Here is a 21214-nt window from a genome sequence, read left to right on the forward strand (position 1 = left end):
GAGACTGTGGAATCCAAAAGTTACCCTTCCGCTCATGAAACAGAAGGACTCCTTGCAGCAGAAGGTGACATTTGGGTCCTACAAGTGACTTGTGGCTGATAGAACCAACATATGACATCCACAGTGAATCTGCTGAAAACATCTGGGAACTGATCAGGCACCACTGAAGTTGGATTTGCACAGTTCATGCTGTAAAAATTTGCCCCAAAGTTCTCTTCTGCTGCTTCCAGGGCTGCCATTTTGCATTGTAGTTTGAAGAAAAGGGGAATAGGATACCTGGCAAACCATTTACACCAATCCCACCATTTCAGGAAGGGGTGTTATTGTTTTTTAATTGTTTTTTGAACAATTGTTATTTCTCTGCCCAATTTTTCTAAGAATTTTAGACAGCTGTTTAAATTTTGAAAACAATGCAAAAGCTGTGTTTTTAACTTGTAGGCTATATTAATGAAATTCATTGTGCATGTTGGCACTGCAACGTTTAGTGTAAAAGTATTTTAAATTATGCACTTCTTATTTTTGTTTTAATGTGAGCCATCTGGAGTTTCAAAGAAAACAGGATCTGATCATTTAAGTAAACACTGATCTTGGAATACTGCTTCAGTGGAACTTTATCATTTAAATTTAGGGGGAAAGAATCTGGCACTCTCCATCCTTTGTTACATGTTGCATTACAACAGTGCGTAGTGATTGCAAAACAATACTGACTTGTATCTCTTTAGATCAGCTTCACTCTGACACAAAGCAACAATGCAAGGAACAGAAAGAACAGAGAAGGACACCCAGGAAATGTTGCAAATCTTTTCACGTATAGACTAATGTCATGCATTTAAAAACAATTCCCAGAGTGGTTTACCAATACAGTGGGACCTCGGGTTAAGCAATTAATTCATTCGGGAGGTCCATTCTTAACCTGAAATTGTTCTTAACCTGAAGCACCACTTTAGCTAATGGGGCCTCCTGCTGCTGCCGCGCCGCCGGAGCACAATTTCTGTTCTCATCCTGAAGCAAAGTTCTTAACCCAAGGTACTATTTCTGGGTTAGCAGAGTCTGTAACCTGAAGCATATGTAACCCGAGGTACCACTGTAACTCTCTCTTCCCAGAGAACTCTGGCAATTGTAGCTCTACAAGGGGAATAGGGGATCTCCTAACAACTCTCAGCACCCTTAACAAACTACACTTCCCAGGACTCTTTGGTAGGAACCAGATGGTATAACAGTGCTTTAAATGTATGGCGTGGATGTGACCTTAGATAAGTACATAGAAATTAGTAGAGAAGTAGGCTGTGTTGAATGGAAAAGTAAGCTGAGAACATAGCTCACCCAGAACAAGCAGCTCCACTGACTCTTCCGTCTTGCCCTCCACATCATCAGGTGTGATAATGAGGCAGTAATACAACCCACTGTCTCCCCACATCAGTTTTCCAATGTGGAGGTCTGCATCTGAAAAACAATGTAAGAGAAATAGTAGAGTCAGAAACACAGAGAAAAGGTGAAGGACTAAAAACAAGGCTTTCACTAAGAGTTGTTACTGGCAGGAGTGCATTTTTCTTCCTTAGAGAAATAAGCACACTCCAGTGAGCCACAGTGCACTCCAGAAAGCCAGCAAACTCTGCTGGACACTGATTTGGATCCAGGAGACCAAATTCCTATTTATTGAGGAACACACCAGATTGTCTTTTCCACAATGAAAGTAGGACACATGTAAACCTATCTCACAATGCCATTTGTTCCCATGCCCTTCAACACGGAAGCAAGGTATAGGCCCATTCACATCACAGGCTCCTGCCCCAATCCATATATACAACACAAACATCTGTAGGGAGGGGGGCCTTCACATATAGTTGAACATGCAATGGCTTCTTTGGACTCCAGGATCTGGGTGATTAGGGTGCCAGATCACAAGAAAGCCTTCATGCAGTGCAAAGTGATTGTGAATAATTTTTATTTCTATAGGAAGGGACATTCACCTCAACAACACACACGAAGAAAAAGATATTCTATTTTACCAAGGTTTTTACAACTTAATTTTTGCTTAGTGTTTTACACTGCGACTAGATGTTTTTATATCTAAGATCTCTCTGCCTTGTCAGGTTTTTATGTTTTATTGAAATTCGTACTTTAACTGTTTCGCAGGTTTTTTAAATGTAAACTGCCCTGGGAATATGACAAGAGTTGAATATACATGCCTATAATATATAGTGTTAAATAAGCACACTGATCCTCATAAGAGAGATCCAAAACACTGATGTAATTTTCTACCATTCATAATAGCCAAAGAAGCTTTCCCATAATTAATAAACTGCAAGGCAGGCAGTTACCATGGAGAATGGTGACATCTCTTCCCTTGTAGAATTCTCCAACTGTGACCGACGGGCCTTGCTTGGAAGCCACAATGCGGACCGTTCTTCTGCTGTCCACGCAGTCCAAGTATGGATCCCATTCCAGGTTCCTCTTGCTCACAGCCTGTAAGCCTGCAGAGACCACTCCCAGAGCTTCTCCCATGCGGTCTTGGCAATATGATTTGAACTTCCACTGCACCACAGCTGGTTGTGTGGAGGAAGTTGAAAAGTGGCATCGAAGCACGACAGACTGAAAGAGCATGGCCACCTTTTTCTTTTCCGGCACCATGACCTGAAGCCCTTCAGTCACAGCTACAAGACAGAAAGTATGAACGTTATTGATTTGTGAGGTATCAACCATCTGTTTAGTGGTTCTGATCAAGACAGAATGTTATACGGGAGATTGCCATCTGCTTTTGGTGCTAAGAAGAAAATGTGCTGGAGAAATACTGGCAGCAAGGCAATAGTGCTATTTAATGCATCAAAACAATACAGTGGTACCTCAGGTTAATAACTTAATTTGTTCTGGAGGTCCGTTCTTAACCTGAAACTGTTCTTAACCTGAAGCACCACTTTAGCTAATGAGGCCTCCCACAGCTGCCACACAGCCACTGCACGATTTCTGTTCTCATCCTGAAGCAAAGTTCTTAGCCCGAGGTAATATTTCTGGGTTAGCAGAGTCTGTAACCTGAAGCGTATGTCACCTGAAGCGTATGTAACCCGAGGTACCACTGTACTGAGCTGGTTCAGACATCAAGGGAAACTGCAGTTTATCATGACAGGAACAAGCTGCAACCAAACTTGGCCTCACGTGCTCTCCAGTTCACCTCTGCTGCAGCCACAGGAACATCAAAAGCTTTCACTAGGGATGGTTGAAAATGTCACTTTGAATTTCTGGTTATCATCTTTCCAATCTTACCTAAGTTTAGTTCTCCATGTGAGTTTGCATTCTTTTTTAAGCCCACATGAAAATTCACCAGCATTTTAGTGCAAACTTATCCTAAGGTACAAATTTTTGCACGGCAATTTTCCCTAATACAGTGCATTTTTGTCTGTTATTTTCACTTATATGTGCACTTTTTTACACCCCCTTCCCTAGTATATGTATTTTGGACACTTTTATTGGCTGAAGAACTACCTTGCAGTTCAGACTTTGATTTTGCTAAATTTCCAAGGTTGTTGTAAATAGCTATGCTGGAAAAACTTACATATTTATTATGGGGAAAGGTATTACAAGCTTCCAAGGAACTAAAAAGCCTGATCCATACACTATTTCCAAAGTAGTTAACATGTTTATTCTCACTTAAATAAATGGGATAAAATGCTGAAGCCTTTGAATAATAATGAAAATTGTGTGGAATACGGTCATAAATGAAGTTAATAAATAAATAAAAAGTCTAAACCTAACTCTACAGGCTTGGGGAAATTTCACACCCTAGATTGTGTTCAATCATAATCCTACTGAGTGGACCCACTTAAAGTGATGAACACAACTAGTTTAGCTCCATTAATTGCAAGGGGTCTCCCCTGAGTAGAACTTTTTGGGATACTACCCTTTATATTTAATCCTAGCATAACTAGCTGCTGAATATCATAGCATATTTATATGCTTATATTTATATTCTGCCTCTTAATTTCAGAGATCCCCAAAGATAAAGAATTTTTTTTTAAAAAAAAGAAATCTCTATACAATCACAAAACCCAGTTAATGTTTCAAAAGTGGCAGCAGTGTCAAACCACACTGAAAACTGAAACAGGTTGTGGGGGCAGGTGCTGTCAAAACTGCTACTAATAGCCTGTGAACTAACCAAAAATCATCCCAGGTGGAAGGATGAGAGGAAGGGAGAAAGGAACAAGTTGTTCAGCCATTAGCAATCAGTTGAAATAAACATTTCTGATAATCTAACAATACATTTTCTCCAAGTGATAGAACAGCTGCATTCTATGCTGGCACAGTAGACCCCAAAGATAATGTATGGGAATTAATTACACGAATGGAACTCCATCAACAGCTTCCACATTATCCCTCTTTATTATAGGGCAAATTTTCACAATGCAAAAAGTGCTGGTTGAAAGACAATGTGTTGCTCTTACATACATCTAAGGGAACAGCTGGACAATGCAAGCAATATCACTTGAGCCACCTCCACATTAATCTGCACCATTGGCAAAGCTATGGCTTTAAAAGCATCTAAGGCACCACTAATGCATACATGACTTTTCACAAATGAGCCCTCTGTTCCTGAAATATTTACAAGTCTAAATAAGGCAACGCAAAGAACAAGCTCACAGTTCAGAAGAAGAAAGGTGAGATTCCTCCTCATGGTGAGAAGGGATGAGGAATTGCTTGCAGAGATTGTAGGAGTAGATTTGAAATAAAGAAAGAAAAACCAATTATATATTAGTATGAACAGAGTGTGTTCAGGAACTGACAAAATACAGGAGGGAAGTTAATACAAAAAGTAGAACTGGGGAACTGATGTGAGCAAAGAAAACAAGAGCTCAAGTGAAGATTCAGTGGGCCTACAAAGTTTTTAAATGTCATGTTCATGTTAGTCTCTTTAAAGGCTAACCTTTCATTTACTGATGACTACTACCTGCATTCACTGAATTCCTGAGGTGAACAAACATATAATGGAAGCTTCAAAACACCAGACTCTTAACATGATAATTGTAACAATCAGAGGAGAACCTGACTGCATGCATCCACTCTAAACCGATGAAGATAAGAGGAATTAAATTTAGGAAAAAATAAGCTGTTGGCTTTGGCAACAGCAGTTTCTGTGCAATGGAGAAAACAGAAATCAGTGCACAGGATAGGAGCAAGAGTAAAATGCACATTAGTCATAGCTTTTTAAGCCCTTATTTTGCCCATAGAAGCGTTGCCCTTTTCTTAATGAGGCTGTACAAGTTTATATTGAAAACTTCCAACTCCTAGAGATGCCGAAATCAGAAAACTAAAAAGCAAAGCCTGCACCTGATACCAATGACATGAAGCACCATACCATATTTGTATGTTATGTTAGGGTGTCTTTTTTCACTAGGGAGCAATTACTTTAGACTAGCGGTGTTCAACTGGCGTGCCTTGAATGATGGTTAGGGATACCGCGGGCAACAGTGGTCTCCTTCCCTCTTTTCTCCCCCCTCCCCATGCCCCCTCGTGTCTTAGCCGCTCAAAGGTTTGTGTGGCTGTTTGTTGCAGCGGCCCTGACTACAAGCTCCTCAGACCAATGGTGTCTTTGGGGCTGGCCAGGGGGTGCTAGTTGCCAGGAGCTGAAGCAGCCTCGGAGTAAGCAAGCGAGTCGGCGTGAGGAGGCATCTTTCTTTGGGGCAGGAGGGTGGCTGCTCGGAGGACTCCTCAGGAAAGAGAAGGGGAGAGGAGGCCGAGGGAACACTCCACAAAGGACGGTGTTTGAAAAGGGGTGAGGGGCTGCCGGCTCTGCAGGCAAGGGGCAACATAACTGGGCTTCTCAGGCTTGGAGCATGTTTCCTCACAGGGGAGCCACAGGAAGAATGTAGTTGGTCAATGGAGCCTTTCAAAAAGGTTGAAAACCTCTGCTTTAGACTGATGAGCTATCTGTAAGCTAGAACAGGCCTACCACTCTAAACAAGGATAATCGTTTTGAATGGGCTATGGACCCAAGATGGTGTACTGGGAAAGCTGAGACCTACAGAAGACAATACATGGTGTTCTGTTAATTTTTCTGGGGGGACGTTCCTGCAATAGGTGGCTCAGAAATGTTAGTTTTGCCTATCTAATCTGCTTCTTGACTTCCCCAGCTAAGAATTATTTTTGAAGAAAGACAGAGCTAAATTTTGCAAGTGTTGGTCTCTGTTTGAAACAAACACTTTAGGCCCTGCCTGCAGACAATGCAGCATGTGATATGTTGTAGATGGAAACTAGAACCTTGCAGGAATGCACAGAGGTGAATTAGTTTCTTGGTTTAAGGTGGTGCTTATATGTCCCTTGCATGACTGGACTGAACTGTACAGTACAGGATTATCCAGAGAGCAGCAAATTGGGCAACTACCCTGGGATCTGTCCCCCACATACCAATGGCCACCACTGACAGCCCCACTGCCTGGCCAGCCCTGCCAGCTTCTGCCCACACAACAAAGCTCTCTACTTCCACCCTTCATAGAACAAGACATGGAGAGAGTAGATGAGAGGCACAGAGCCACATTGGTACTGTCACTGCCAAAGGGGCAGCAAAAACAACAATAAACAACACAATAAACAACACAAACCTCGTAGAGAAGAGCGAGGGGGCAGAGGGGAGATTAAGGCTGGAGCAGATCACAGTGTGCTTTGCCCTAGCCCCTACAAACCCCAAAGGGCATTCCTGGTACTGCAAACCCAGGAAAAGAACCTCCTGCATGAAGTGTTCCAGGCTTAAGTTAATGGGGAGGAGGAAATTACTGAATGGAATTGTGAAATTTCTCAAAAGCTTTCTTCCTATGTGGGTGCAGACACTGAAAATGTTCCCAATAGAAGCTCTGTAGAGGAGCCGATGGTAGGAAACTTTGTTCTAAACCAGCCATTAAAATGTTGGCAATATTACTGATCTAAATCAAGGCTCCTGTGGTGTTTCTGAATAGATTTACTCCTGCACCTCTATAGGAAATTTATTCAGTACTTTGGGGAAATTCCTCAGTGGGGCCCAAGGATAATGGCAGGGCTTATTAAATGTGGTGTTGGAAAGCTGGCTCTCAGGCTCCCATATGTCATATGACTTGTTCATGGTGACCACAACGAAATATTCTTTATAGGTCAGCATTGTTTTTGAGGCTGTAGGCAGCATTATCTTCTGCAGGGCCTGAGATCATACAGCAGGTGAGGCTTGCAGACATTCTCACCCTGATGAAATAACTCCGTAAAGAAACGCACTCTGGTGCTGCAATCATCAGGAGGAGTCCTCACACAATTTGTGAAATGACTCTTAAGTTTCTCTGTTGGTTGCCTCAACTTTCTCTGCCTCCCCCTCCCCACAATTTGCCTTCTCTGATTTCATATCATGTCCCTCTATTGCCCTCTTCAGCTCCACTGTACTAGTTGTAGGTTTTGACAACTTTGAAGTAGAGTAGCCATATAAAATAACATTTACACAAATTGTAATGCAATAAAATAATAACATTGCTCCCTATCAAATTTTATAAATTTATTTATATTTTAATCTTTCATCTATGTTTTGGGTCAAATGCACACCTTACAGTGCTGAAAAATTCATAAACTATCTGCCAACCTTCTACAATCCTATGTTCCAGGTATTCCTCAATCATGATAAAGTGTGAATTGCCCTGCTGCATAGCAGGGACCCGCTTCCTGAGCCTAATGAAAAATATTATGTTTTATTCTTACAGCTTTTGAGAATAATTCTACTCCTTTTGGAATGACTGAGAAAATATTTTACATAAAATAAAACTGTCAATTATAGAATAAAACTGTCAACTGTTCTTTTGGTGTTATGTGCTTCACATTGTGGGGTATTACACACCCCAATAACCTCTTTGCAACTATATCATTTTACTGAAAAAGGAAAGCTCTTAGGGATGGTGTAAAAAAAATTATGTGCAAACAGTGTCATGCTTAACACCATTCCCTCAGGTTTTTTGTTTTTATGGCTGTCCCGGCACACATCTGACCCCAAAGCTGACTTGATGCAGTAAGTGTTTCTTATCACCAAGGGTTTAAAAAGACTCATTCAATTACTAACTGTGTGAACAACATCACGTCTAGTTTGGTTCCAACACTGAAATGAAAGAGAACGCTAGAGACCACATGCAAGAAAAGTCTCCCTCCCAGAAACATAGAAAGCTGCCTTAAACCAAATCGGACCCTCTGGTTCATCTAGCTCAATGTTGTCTACATTGAATGTCAGCATCTCTCCAGTGTTTCAGGGAGGAAGCCTTTCCCAGCCCTACCTGGAGATGCCAGGGATTGAACCTGCGACCTTCTGCGTGCAAGGCAAGCACACTACCACTAAGCTATAGCCCTCTCCCTAAATGACCTCTCTGCAGAAGCAGCAAGGTGGGCAACGTTATGTTGTATGCCTGAATCAGAGAACCAGAGAATTGTAGAGCTGGAAGGGACAAGAGTCATCTAGTCCAACCTCCTGCAATGCAGGAATCTTTTGCCCAATGTGGGGCTTGAACCCACAACCCAGAGATTAAGAGTTTCGTGCTCTACCAACTGAGCTATCCCAGTCTGGTTTTGTTTATCCACAGAAAAGCCATAAACCCACCTCCCTCCCGCCTTTCTTAATAGGGTGCAAGAAAGAACCATTCTTAGAATGGGTTGCTGGCTGTTGTGCATACAAAAGTGAGTAGGAACAGTCAAATCCCTCAAGCTTGCTTCCTGTGCTTCTTTCCATAGCCCATTTGTGCAAATTCAATACTGCAAAGAGGCAATTCCTAGAATCTTCTGTAGCTTAGCACCAAGGCAACATCCTCCTCAGTACCTTGTAAAAGTGAACTGATGACACTCATAGAAATACTCATCTGACACATATTCCTGGGATTTCCCTCCCCTCTCCCCATTCATACATTAGCAGAGGATTACCTGAGGGCATCTTCATACAGGGCACCATTTCTGCATGGATGAAGGAAAGCAACTGTATATGTTTGCATACACCGTCATGTGTGAAAATTATGCAAGTATCTATTTTACTGTAGGTAACCATAAATATGGAAGTCTTTGCACACTGCCTTGAATACAATAAATTTCCACAGAAAACAACCTGGAGAAAGAGATATGCGAGAAGCAAAGCTAGCTGCTGCCAAAATAACCTTACAGGAAATAGCAGCAATTAATTCTTTTTTTCTGAGGAAGTTCTCCTGACCAAAGTAAGTAACTACTTTTCCATGAAGAGGAAATGACACTCTTTTCCCCTGAGCAAGCAGAACTGCTAATCCAACCAATACAATCTGTGTTTTCCAATGGCAAAACATCATCTTAGCCTTTTAACTTAGGCTAGACCACAGCACGCACATACACAATCTCTGGGGCTGGCCTGTTCTCCCAAAATTTTAATAGACATGATGGGCATTATTAACAGTCAGCAAAACTGGGCATTTCCTTGTGACCAAAGAGAGGCTTAAGAACCCACATGAGTGCCACCACCATAACCTGCTGGTCAACACACAGACAGCCCCATCATCACCCATAACTTCTGCCTGATTTTTGCAGGAAGCAAAAACAGCATCCTGACTCCAGCCAGCCTAGTTCATGCATATGCTGTGCTGTGCTGTGCTGTGTTGTGCAATACCAGGGGCAGGATCCATGGTGACTAGTAAGCTACTCAGTGCTTGCTTTAGTGCCCCAATTATTGGTATACCTTGGTGCAGGCTATCCTTGTGGTCTGAAAACTCAAGCAAGGCCTCTTTGGCTCCAGCTGGCATGCTGACATTGCAGCAATCCAGAAATGGGATGGCTGGGTTAATGAGCTGCAGTGGCTCAGGAAAGGCAAGGTGTGGAAGTGAGCCCAGAATGGTTAGTAAACCAGCAAACTTCAGGCCCCAAATGATGGAGATGAAGGATTTGGGCTCTGTTTTCAGTACAGCAGGCAGATATGCTAGAAAGGAAGAAACAGAAAACTCTTCTACATAGGGCACGTTTAGGATTCAGACCGGGGTGGGTAGCAAGCTTGTGGGGCGGGTGGTATTAGCAAGCTCAAGGGGGGGGGATAGCCACATAGCTCCCTAGACTAGAAACCTCAGTTGAACAAATTCTCTGCAAGCAACTCTGCTGGGGGAAATGGTGGCCTGGGACCCTCCAGGACCTAAGGAACTGGGGGTGGGGGGAGCTAGAAAAATGAGCATCATAAGCTGAGGGTTATTTGGGTGCTTTTTCTACACACACACCCAGCTACAGAAGTGGTCCTGGGGGCATGTTTGGCACATGTGGCCAGAGAAGCGTTTCTATCACTTGATGGGAAAGCTGCCCATTTAACCCTATCAATCTATGGAAAAAGAGAAGAACACCCCCTCCAAAAAAATAATAATGCATGTGTATGAGTGAAATTGGGACATTAATCAGTTAGTGTGTCAGAACCGAAGAGAGTACAGTACTATAATAATGACTCTGCCTTAATTATCAATCTGTCTGTGCAGGACATCTGCAAGCAGAGAGCTTTGCCTGGGAGCCACAAAAACCTGCAGCATACCTTGCCAATTCCGATGCCCCAATACATTTCCAAAAGATGCTTTCCCCCACATTCAACTAACTCCAAAGAAATCCAGGGGTGGCACCCTGGGGGGAAAGACAGCCACGCTAAAAACCCACACCCAGACTGAGCTCGCCTGCTTCTGAATCAGATCAGGACGAAAGAGATTTGGGAAGGAAAGTGGGGGCGGGGGGTAAAGTAAAGATCATTTTTCTCCTTTAGAAAGAGATACGCTGCGGGGGTGTGGAGCAGTTTAGTGCCTGCAACACCGACAACGGGCACCTCAATCAAACATGCTGTTTACTATTTGTTCGACATTTCTAAACCCCCTCCCTTCCGAGCCTCCCACTTGCTGAACAAGCTTGAAACCTGCTGCAACACGACACACACAGAGCGGTGGGGGGGGGAGGGAGAGAAGGCAGGCAACTCCTTTGGGAATCCAAAAAAGTTATTGATCTCCATGAAATCCCTTACCTGTTAGCCACAGCAAAGCAGTCCAGCCTAGTAAGACTCCATCCATCTTCGTGGTCTGTCCCTCCAGAAAGGAAAAGGAAAGGAAGGGGAGAGAGGGGGAGAAACTGGAGCCAGGAAAGTAAAAAATGAGGCTCCCCGCTAGGAAGCGGCTGGCACCTCAAGTGTTCTTTCCCGTTATCTGCGGGTCTTCCGCCACATAACTCAGCGTGTGAATAGACAGAGAGTTCTGAATGGGAGCTACCACTCTGCTAGGGGGAGGGGGGCTGCACTGCCCTCCTTCGGGAATTCTGCTCCCTGCGTCGTAATTTATGCATCTCAGGCAAGACGGTGGCGGGGGAAACACCGTTAGTCATCTGTAGTCCTCAAACCAAGCTCGGATTGACAATGGGCTGAAAACTTCCAAGGTTTTAAGTCTTCTCCTCCCCCGCCCCCCGCAACCAGAATTCCGAGGCTGCAGGAGTTTCTAAATCACATGGCTGCCCATTGAAGCTGTCCAGGAACTGGGGAGAGTTCATCACACTGGGCAGCCTTCGTGTTTAAGGACTAAGTGGTGTAACTGAAAGACTAGTGAGAACAAGCAGCCGGATCTAAGAATGTGTACCAACGAAGCTGAGGGGAAAGAAGGGGCATGTGGTCCCAAACCTGAAAAGTGAAAAGGGATCTTCCTATGCATGCAGAGAAAACACATATAAATGCTCGGCACCGGGTGCATTAATCCTTCACTGGTGCAGATATAAACTGTATATCCATCCACAAGTGCAGGGACAAGATAGCCAAACACCATTAGTTAAAACTCCTCTTCCAATAAATAGTTTCTTATGTATAGTTTCTTGCAGTTTTCACATTATAGCTAGCAATAGAACAGTGCAGGCTTTTATCCCCCTGTTCTGTCTTATCTTATCTCTTATACCCCCCTCCCTTATCTCATTTCACTGAAGCTAATGGCAAAATCTCTTTGTGTTATTGCAAAATTTAGCAGGAGTGGTTTTGGTATGCATTCAAATAACTATTTATATATCAATGATTTTATATTTACACAATTCGGTACGCCGGCTCCCTTGGCCAATAAAGCAAGATGAGCGCTGCAACCCCAGAGTCGGCCACGACTGGACCTAATGGTTACCTTTACCTTTTTAAAGAAGATAGTGCACAAATATAAAATATATATGATTTGAACTTTCTGGACTATTCCAGCAGCGATCAAGCCACACGAAATACTTGCACAGAACACCTTTCCCATTCTAAATGCCATTGCACTTATCAACTACAAAATAGGAATGGCAATAGTTACTTCAACCTAAAAGTCTGAGTTAAATTGATTTTTTTCTAGGCACAAACAGGTATTACCACTAACAATTAAATTATCAGGCTTGGATCCAGCCTTAGAATAATAGAATTGTAGGGACCACAAGGATCATCTAGTCCAACCCCCTGCAGTGCAGGGATCTTTCACCCAATGTGAGGCTTGAACCCACAACCCTGAGATTAAGAGTCTCATGCTCTACCAACTGCTATTTGATCATACTTAAGTTGCTAACTTAATTCCTTTGATTTCAATGGGTTTACTTGATGCATGATTAAGTCTGGATTCAACCCACAGAAAATTTCTGGCTCACTGAATAACAATTAAATGATAGATTGGGGGGTTGCTAAATCATGTGTTACTTAAAGCTGCTGTTGCCATGCACTTTACTAAAGGGCTTCAACCATAGATTTTTGCCTTCCTTGCTCTTCCCCAAATCACCGCCCTTTTCTGCCTTCATTCCCCCTCTGCTGGCAGAACAGAGATACACCCACAAAGCTTCTGCGACTAAAACATATTTCTATAACAATGTATTTAAAAGAAAAGTGTCAAAGAAGTGGTCCATTGATGGTCTACATCCAACTTGTTTTGGATCTAAGGCATGTGGTATAAAATCCCATCTTAGTAATGGATTGTTTATGTGGCCTGCCTTGAGTTCAGCCTCCATTCCTTCCCTATAAAAGGTATGCAACTGTGACCTACCTTGTGGATTTACTCTGAGGATGCACAAGGTATAAACTATGAAAGATTTTCCATGAATTGTTAATCGCAATATCTGCAAATGTTCAACATGAAAGTGCTGTATTAAACTTTCATCTTTTGTAGCATCTGTCAAGTAAGCGGTGGAATGAGACAGCTGTCATTGTAGAAGAGAAAGAGTAACAGAAATCAGTCAGCTTTACCTTTACCTTTTTAACTGTGTTAAATTAAATTATTTATTTATTAAATTATTTATTATTACTATTAAATTATTGTTATTTAAAGAAACTTGGCACTTAAAATTAAAGTAAAAATGTCCAGAACCCTGGAATATATATACATATTAAATACATATTAAATACATCAAAGTAGCACACAATTAAAAAAATAATTAGAATTTCATAGTAAAATAACAATAAGCAAAAACTGATCAATATGTGATCAAAAAAATCTGCAGTCAGGGAAAGCTTCTCTAAACAGAAAGGTTTTCAGTTGCCTCTTGAAATCACAGTTAATATATCCCCAATTTCCCAAGTGTGTATTTCAGATGTTAGGTGCCACAACATAGAAGACCCTCTTTCGTGATGACACAGACACCCCACTGATTTCAGTACAGCCAGCAGGACCTCCTTTGAAGATTGTAAGGATCTGCTGGCACAAAGGCACAAATCATTAGGCTGCGGCTTACGTTTTCAAATCAGATGGAAGCTGGTTTGAGGAAAAGTCCATCAATCAACAGGATTTCTCAAGGAGCTACAGGATACATGAATTGTGGCTAACGTCATGTGTACTTGGCTTCAGACAGTGGGTGTTGCACTGGAGCCAGAGTAAACAGTACTGTGATGTGTATGCAGCCTAAAGCTAAACTCTGCTGTTCTCCAAACACATCAGCCTTGCCCTTTCTTTGCCATTCCTCCCAGATCCATTTTATGCCTTTAACTACAAATTCCACTATGCAGTTCACCTACCACAATACCACATGTATGCAACCCCTTCACTTTCTCAGCAGAGGCATGAATCATGGCACCACAGTAACACATATCATGATAAGAATGGAGTTAGACTGATTTGTACCAGCTGAGGACTGATTCCTTATTTTATGCATAAAATATTATCTGTGAAGTTCTGTATAGAACAGAGTCAAGTCTTCACAACACAAAGATACGGAATTAGATATTCCTTTTTTCTGCTTATTTCAACTATTTGTTAAACAGCAAAATCTAACTCGTAGCTCCTTGTTGGAATAAATCTGCAGATGTTTTCCCAAATTATAAACACAAGTATTTGGTTAATGTTTTCTGTATTTATTTTTTCCCTCCAGTACTGGCAAGCACACTTGGCAAAGACCACCTTTCTTGAAAATAAAGTTTGACTCATCGCTCAGGAAAGATATTCTCAATTCAAGGAAGTGGTATTGTTCTGTGTGCAATGCTGATTTATTCTCACTTTAAAATACCCCTGTGTTCTGAGTTTATTATTAGTCAGGCTCTGTGTGCTAAGCACAACAAACAATTTAATTCTCCTAGTAGCTCAAACCACAGAACAGACTAGACCTTTGTCCTCCTTCTCCTCCTTTCTGACATTCATGCTGATTGCTCAGCTTAAAAATTAATTTGAAAACCAGAGTTCCATAAGCCTCCCTATGGAGGTATGAACCTGTCATTTTTGTGGGGAACAGAACAAGCACCTTCCTGACACACCATTTCCCCCAGTCCTGTTGTTTTGGTTCCTGACTTAGGAGTGCTAACCTGTCTCATAGCTCTACTTCCCAGCCAACAGCTGTCATCACCTGTTTATTTGTATGTCTGTTTATCTGTATACTTGTGTGCCTTCCCATTGTTTGAAAAAGCATTTGAATGGGCCAATGGAAGAGCATTACCATATTGCATACTTTTTGCTTCTGTATGGCCCCATTCTATGGACCTTCAGTGATACTGCAGAACAGAGATTATTTTCTGTTGATCTGATAGGACTCTGTCCCAAGACGAGGGTGAAATCTACCAGACAAACACTCTTATGTTTGTACTGTCTCAGTTACACTCCAGGCAACTCAAACAATATTTTTCTTAAATTAAGGAGTGTTTAAGTGTTTTCCCCCTCTTTACAGTGATATATTTCTTCTTCTTTTTAATTTTCAGTAGGGAAAAAACATGTTGTTGTAAAACCTCTATCTCAGTTACTGGCCAATTATTTAGTAGTGCACGTATAATCCACTATTGGGCCAAGAAGAACAGTTTTGCATTATTCAGCACAAACCTGCATTGTATAATGGAGTTTAATTTTGAATCTCTCTGATCCCATCCCAGTCACCAATTGCAGTTCTTAACTGACTTTAAAGGATTTATATTTGGCTGATACAGGAAAGGGCATGATTGTTCTGGTGTGTAACACATTCCAATTAAACACTTATAATTTTTAGTAAACAAACTTCTGTTAGTCCAATAAAATATATAAATCAACTGTTGGAAATACCTTAGTCTAGCCTTTGCCAACTTGGTGCCTTTTAGATGTTTTGGACTACAACTCCCATCAGGCCCAGCTACTACCATTGAGGTGGCCAAAGCTAATGGAAATTGTAGTCCAAAACTTCTGGAAGCCACCAAGCTGGTGAAGGTTGTCTTAGAATGAGTTGAGAAAGAATACCACACTAAATTCAATACCAAAACAAAACTGGGACTTCTGTGAACAAATGGTTTTGAACTGGTGATGCCCTTTTTTAAATAGTGTCCTAGCAATCTGCAAGTACACAAGAGACAACTCTACACATGGACATCACCAGATGGGCAACATCGAAATCAGATTGATAATATTCTCTGCAGCCAAAGATGGAGAAGTCAGCAAAAACAAGACCTGGAGCTGACTGTGGCTCAGATCATCAGCTTCTTATAGCAAAATTCCAGCTTAAACTGAAGAAAGCAGGAAAAACCACTGGGCCGGTAAGATACAATCTAAACCAAATCCCTTATGAATACACAGTGGAAGTGAGGAACAGGTTTAAGGATTTAGATTTGGTGGACAGAGTGCCTGAAGAACTATGGGTGGAGGCTCGCAACATTATACAGGAGGCAGCAACTAAAACCATCCCAATGAAAAAGAAATGCAAGGAAGCAAAGTGGCTGTCCAATGAGGCCTTACAAATAGCGGGGGAGATAAGGCAAGCAAAATGCGAGGGAGATAGTGAAAGATACAGGAAATTGAATGCAGATTTCCAAAAAATAGCAAGGAGAGACAAGAAGGCCTTCTTAAACGAGCATTGCAAAGAAATAGAGGAAAACAATAGAATGGGAAAAACCAGAGATCTGTTCAAGAAAATTGGAGATATGAAAGGAACATTTCGTACAAAGATTACCATAATAAAGGACAAAAGTGGTAAGGACCTAACAGAAGCAGAAGACATCAAGAAGAGGTGGCAAGAACACACAGAGGAATTATACCAGAAAGATATGGATGTCTCGTACACCCCAGGTAGTGTGGTTGCTGACCTTGAGCCAGACATCCTGGAGAGTGAAGTCAAATGGGCCTTAGAAAGCACTGCAAATAACAAGCCAGTGAAAGTGATGGTATTCCAGCTGAACTATTTAAAATTTTAAAAGATGATGCTGTTAAGGTGCTACACTCAATATGCCAGCAAGTTTGGAAAACTCAGCAGTGGCCAGAGGATTGGAGAAGATCAGTCTACATCCCAATCCCAAAGAAGTGCCGTGCCAAAAGAATGCTCCAACTACCGCACAATTTCACTGATTTCACACGCTAGCAAGGTTATGCTTAAAATTCTACAAGGAAGGCTCAAGCAGTATGTGGACCGAGAACTCCCAGAAGTGCAAGCTGGATTTAGAAGAGGCAGAGGAACCAGAGACCAAATTGCAAACATGCGCTGGATTATGGAGAAAGCTAGAGAGTTCCAGAAAGACATCTACTTCTGCTTCATTGACTATGCAAAAGCCTTTGACTGTGTCGACCACAGCAAACTATGGCAAGTTCTTAAAGAAATGGGAGTGCCTGATCACCTCATCTGTCTCCTGAGAAATCTCTATGTGGGACAAGAAGCTACAGTTAGAACTGGATATGGAACAACTGATTGGTTCAAAATTGGGAAAGGAGTACGACAAGGCTGTATATTGTCTCCCTGCTTATTTAACTTGTATGCAGAATTCATCATGCAAAAGGCTGGGCTGGATGAATCCGAAGCCGGAATTAAGATTGCCGGAAGAAATATCAACAACCTCAGATATGCAGATGACACAACCTTGATGGCAGAAAGTGAGGAGGAATTAAAGAACCTTTTATTGAGGGTGAAAGAGGAGAGCGCAAAATATGGTCTGAAGCTCAACATCAAAAAAATGGAGATCATGGCCACTGGTCCCATCACCTCCTGGCAAATAGAAGGGGAAGAAATGGAGGCAGTAAGAGATTTTACTTTCTTGGGCTCCATGATCACTGCAGATGGTGACAGCAGTCACAAAATTAAAAGACGCCTGCTTCTTGGGAGAAGAGCAATGACAAACCTAGACAGCATCTTAAAAACTAGAGACATCACCTTGCCAACAAAGGTCCGTATAGTAAAAGCTATGGTTTTCCCAGTAGTGATGTATGGAAGTGAGAGCTGGACCATAAAGAAGGCTGATCGCCGAAGAATTGATGCTTTTGAATTATGGTGCTGGAGGAGACTCTTGAGAGTCCCATGGACTGCAAGAAGATCAAACGTATTCATTCTTAAGGAAATCAGCCCTGAGTGCTCACTGGAAGGACAGATCCTGAAGCTGAGGCTCCAATACTTTGGCCACCTCATGAGAAGAGAAGAATCCCTGGAAAAGACCCTGATGTTGGGAAAGATGGAGGGCACAAGGAGAAGGGGACGACAGAGGATGAGATGGTTGGATGGTGTTCTTGAAGCTTCCAGCATGAGTTTGATCAAACTGCGGGAGGCAGTGGAGGACAGAAGTGCCTGGCGTGCTCTGGTCCATGGGGTCACGAAGAGTCGGACACGACTAAACGACTAAACAACAACAACAATCTGCAAGAGCAAGAGTAATACAATGCTATCAAAGTGATGCTGCAGACCATAAAAGCTGCTCTTCTGCCCAGTTATTCTTCCTTTCCCCCTAATTTACCAGCTTTAATCTCTATCTCTAATTTCTTCTCACTATAGTCATGTTTCTCTCTCCCCCCCCCCACCTCTCTCAACATGCTGCTGACTCCTGACATCTTTACATGGACATCCTCTATCTGCATAATCAGGCTTCCATATAAGCTGTCTCCGTATGTTGCACTTTCCTTTTCTAAAGTTCCCACATGGAAGGAAGCTAAAAAGAAGGGTGCAAGGCATCTAAGAATGCCATTCTAAACGTGGGGGAATGATGGCACAGAGTGGCCCAGCATCAACACTTCACCTGCATGTCTGCAAATATTAGGAGCATAGGGGCACAAGCAACTTGTCCTTGGCTACGCTCTGTCAGGTATAAGAAAATGGCAGCTTGAGCTGCAAGAAAATGGTAGGGTATACATCCCCTTACTTAAAATCTTCCCCTTGAATCTTTATTTGATTCACTATTTCTTTGTCTTCGTCTGCACATCCCTACAGCTCACACTCTGGATTTACCTTGTAGCAATTTCCATAGAAACTGTGATTTCTATAGCTTTTTGAGACGTGAGGCAGCATTCAACAAATAGTTGCTGCTAAATTGCTTAATTATATTTGCTAAAGGCCAGCATGTCACAAAAAGCACCATTTAATACTGCAGTGACTTCATACTGTTCAGTCAGTTTCTTTAAGACTGCCATACACTATAAAAGCTTTCCTCTGCTAGTACTCCACATTGGCATCTCTCTTTCATCACTAGCACATTCACAACAAATTGCTGCTGAAGCACTTACGGTACTTACTTTGCCTCATGACAAATATTTTTGTTCTTGGCTGAATCTAGTCAATTTATAGTCTGCAGCCTTTCCTTTCCATAAGGCTCAGGAAAGTGGGTACAATCTGTCTGCATGTGTTCAGGTGTGCCTGCATGTCTTTTTCCTTCAGGGTTCTTAACGTGCTGCTGAGGTAATGAGTCGTAGAGGTGCTTCTGAAAAAGGACAGCTTAATACTGACTACCATCTACTGGTGCAATCCAGGGCTCAGTGGTAGCCATTCTGAGAGCATGGATAGCATCCTTCTCCTGGCAGAGATGCACAGCCTGATAATATTTTCAGAATAGCTGTCACTGTTATGGAGGGCACAGCAAGCTTTCAAATTTAGATTATCTATTTTAACACCTCAATATACAGGATAGGGTTATAAGTGTTCAATCTCTGCTCCTATCTATCTTCATAATATCTGGTTTTGTTATACTTGTATTGATAAGACACCATCAATGTGCACTGCACTTTACAGACCTATTAACAGTAGGTCCTGCCTCCAGAATATTGCAGTCTAAATATAAGCAATATAGGGTATGATGGGAAACAGCAGAGAAAGAGAAGAGAGGGAGGGATGTGTTGGAATAATAAGGTATAAACTTGAGCAAATGCAGCCCACTATGCATTCTTGGACTTCATTTAATTTAGGGGTGAGTCCTACTGTGCCCAATTCAAATGGGAAACTGCAGAGATATGCATTGGGGGCAGTATGTATGACAATTACATTGGCAAATGACGAAGAATTAAGAAAACTCATCTGTAACATACCTAGCACAGGTTTTGCATGATGGCCAAAAATATCCTTAGTAAGTGACTCATACCCGGTCTTGCCTCTGTTGTATTTTGTTCTACATAACAGCTTTGTATGACGCCATTACATTGCACCTAACAATTATGGCTTCAGCTTGCACTTTTCTGATGCGCTGAGGCAACTAGCAATGCTAATGCACAACAAGAGATTCTGCAGCATTGGTACAGCGTGAGCCCAACTTGTTAACATTCACGGTAAAAAACTGCTGGAAATTCTGACTACGGTGTTCACTATGCAAAGCCCATCTGTACTGTGTGGGTACTGGGCAGTGGCGTAGCGTGGGGGGTGCAGGGGGGGCGGCCGCACCGGGCGCAACATCTGGGGGTTAGGGTTAGGGGGCGCAAATCCACGGGTTAGGGGGGCAAATCCACGGGTTAGGGGGCGCAAATTACTTGCCTTGCCCCGGGTGCTGACAACCCACGCTACGCCTCTGGTACTGGGTTACAGATTAAAAATAAAAACAAGAAAGTCAGACTAACAGATGTATTGCTGCATAAATTTGCATTGACTAGACTTCCTCCTCACCAGAGACATGAAAGGTTACTTTCAGATATATAGAGAGAAATAGATATAGATATAGACATAGCTATAGATATAGACACACACACACACACACACACACACACACACACAGCTAAAGAATGGAGGGGACGAGTGTAACTAATGGGGCCAAACAGTCCTGAAATTCAAGAGTCTGGAGCATTTATGTGCAGAGCCAAAACAACAAAATGACCAATGCACAGCAAGAGACCCAGGTAATACTACACTATTTTTTTTCCTGTCTGCAGTTTGCTAAGTGAATATCTAGAGTCCCAATTAAAACCAAACTGAATATACTCAAGTTGAAGTTTCTGTTACTGTTGAAGTGTGGTTTAAACAAAAGATAACATTGAAGCTCTATTGGCAATCCCAACAGCTTTTTCCTTTCTTAAAGAGTAGCCATGGGATCCCCAGTTTAGATCAGGGATTCAAATATTCCCTCCCTGAAGCTATAGGAGTCTTCCCCACACTATGGCTGATTGCAGCTTCAGGAGGGGGGCAATAAACATTATTTGCATGGGGGCAAAGAACTAAACTCCCGTTCTGGTATCTAAATGTTCTTGTATCACAATATAACAGAGTTTTATCCAGCATAGAGATGAATTGATAGGAAAAGCTTGTCCAGTTAAAAGTACAAGGAGCCCTCTCACAAAACAGGGTTGCGATCTTGAAATATAGTTTGCAGGTTCAAACCCAATGACCCAAGATGACTTTGAAATAAGAAAGGGTGGGAGGTTACCCTCCAATACCAATAGTTCATTCCAGGGACTGTGAATGCATCAGCCCAAATGCGTACCTCTCTCTTTTTGTGTGTGTTTAATCTTTATTTGAATGGGGGTGTATTCTTATTTTTCATTTGACCTCCCCCCCCACCACCATTGTGGGGACGCAGGTGGCGCTGTGGGTTAAAGCCTCAGCGCCTAGGACTTGCCGATCGAAAGCTCGGCGGTTTGAATCCCTGCGGCGGGGTGCGCTCCCGCTG

General features: G+C 42.3%; 1 protein-coding gene across 5 annotated transcripts in view; it reads right to left on the reverse strand.

Annotated features, from left to right (window-relative positions):
- The window catches only part of ILDR2 (immunoglobulin like domain containing receptor 2), a 38197-nt gene extending 26686 nt beyond the window's left edge, over window positions 1-11511 (reverse strand). For 2 of the 5 annotated variants that reach the window (XM_083736731.1, XM_083736730.1), the window contains exons 1-3: window positions 10979-11511; window positions 2322-2654; window positions 1324-1443 (exon numbers count right to left, since the gene is read on the reverse strand). In XM_083736731.1, the coding sequence (XP_083592857.1) occupies window positions 1324-1443; window positions 2322-2654; window positions 10979-11024 (499 nt within the window). In that variant the 5' untranslated portion in view covers window positions 11025-11511. Of the gene's footprint in view, window positions 1-1323; window positions 1444-2321; window positions 2655-4632; window positions 4689-10978 lie in introns of all 5 variants that reach the window. The other 3 variants (XM_083736732.1, XM_083736733.1, XM_083736734.1) reach the window with 3 other exon arrangements.
- Between the last annotated feature and the right edge of the window lie 9703 nt (window positions 11512-21214).

Source organism: Podarcis gaigeae (genome assembly GCF_964106915.1).
Source record: "Podarcis gaigeae genome assembly, chromosome: 4".
Taxonomy (NCBI): Eukaryota; Metazoa; Chordata; class Lepidosauria; order Squamata; family Lacertidae; genus Podarcis; species Podarcis gaigeae.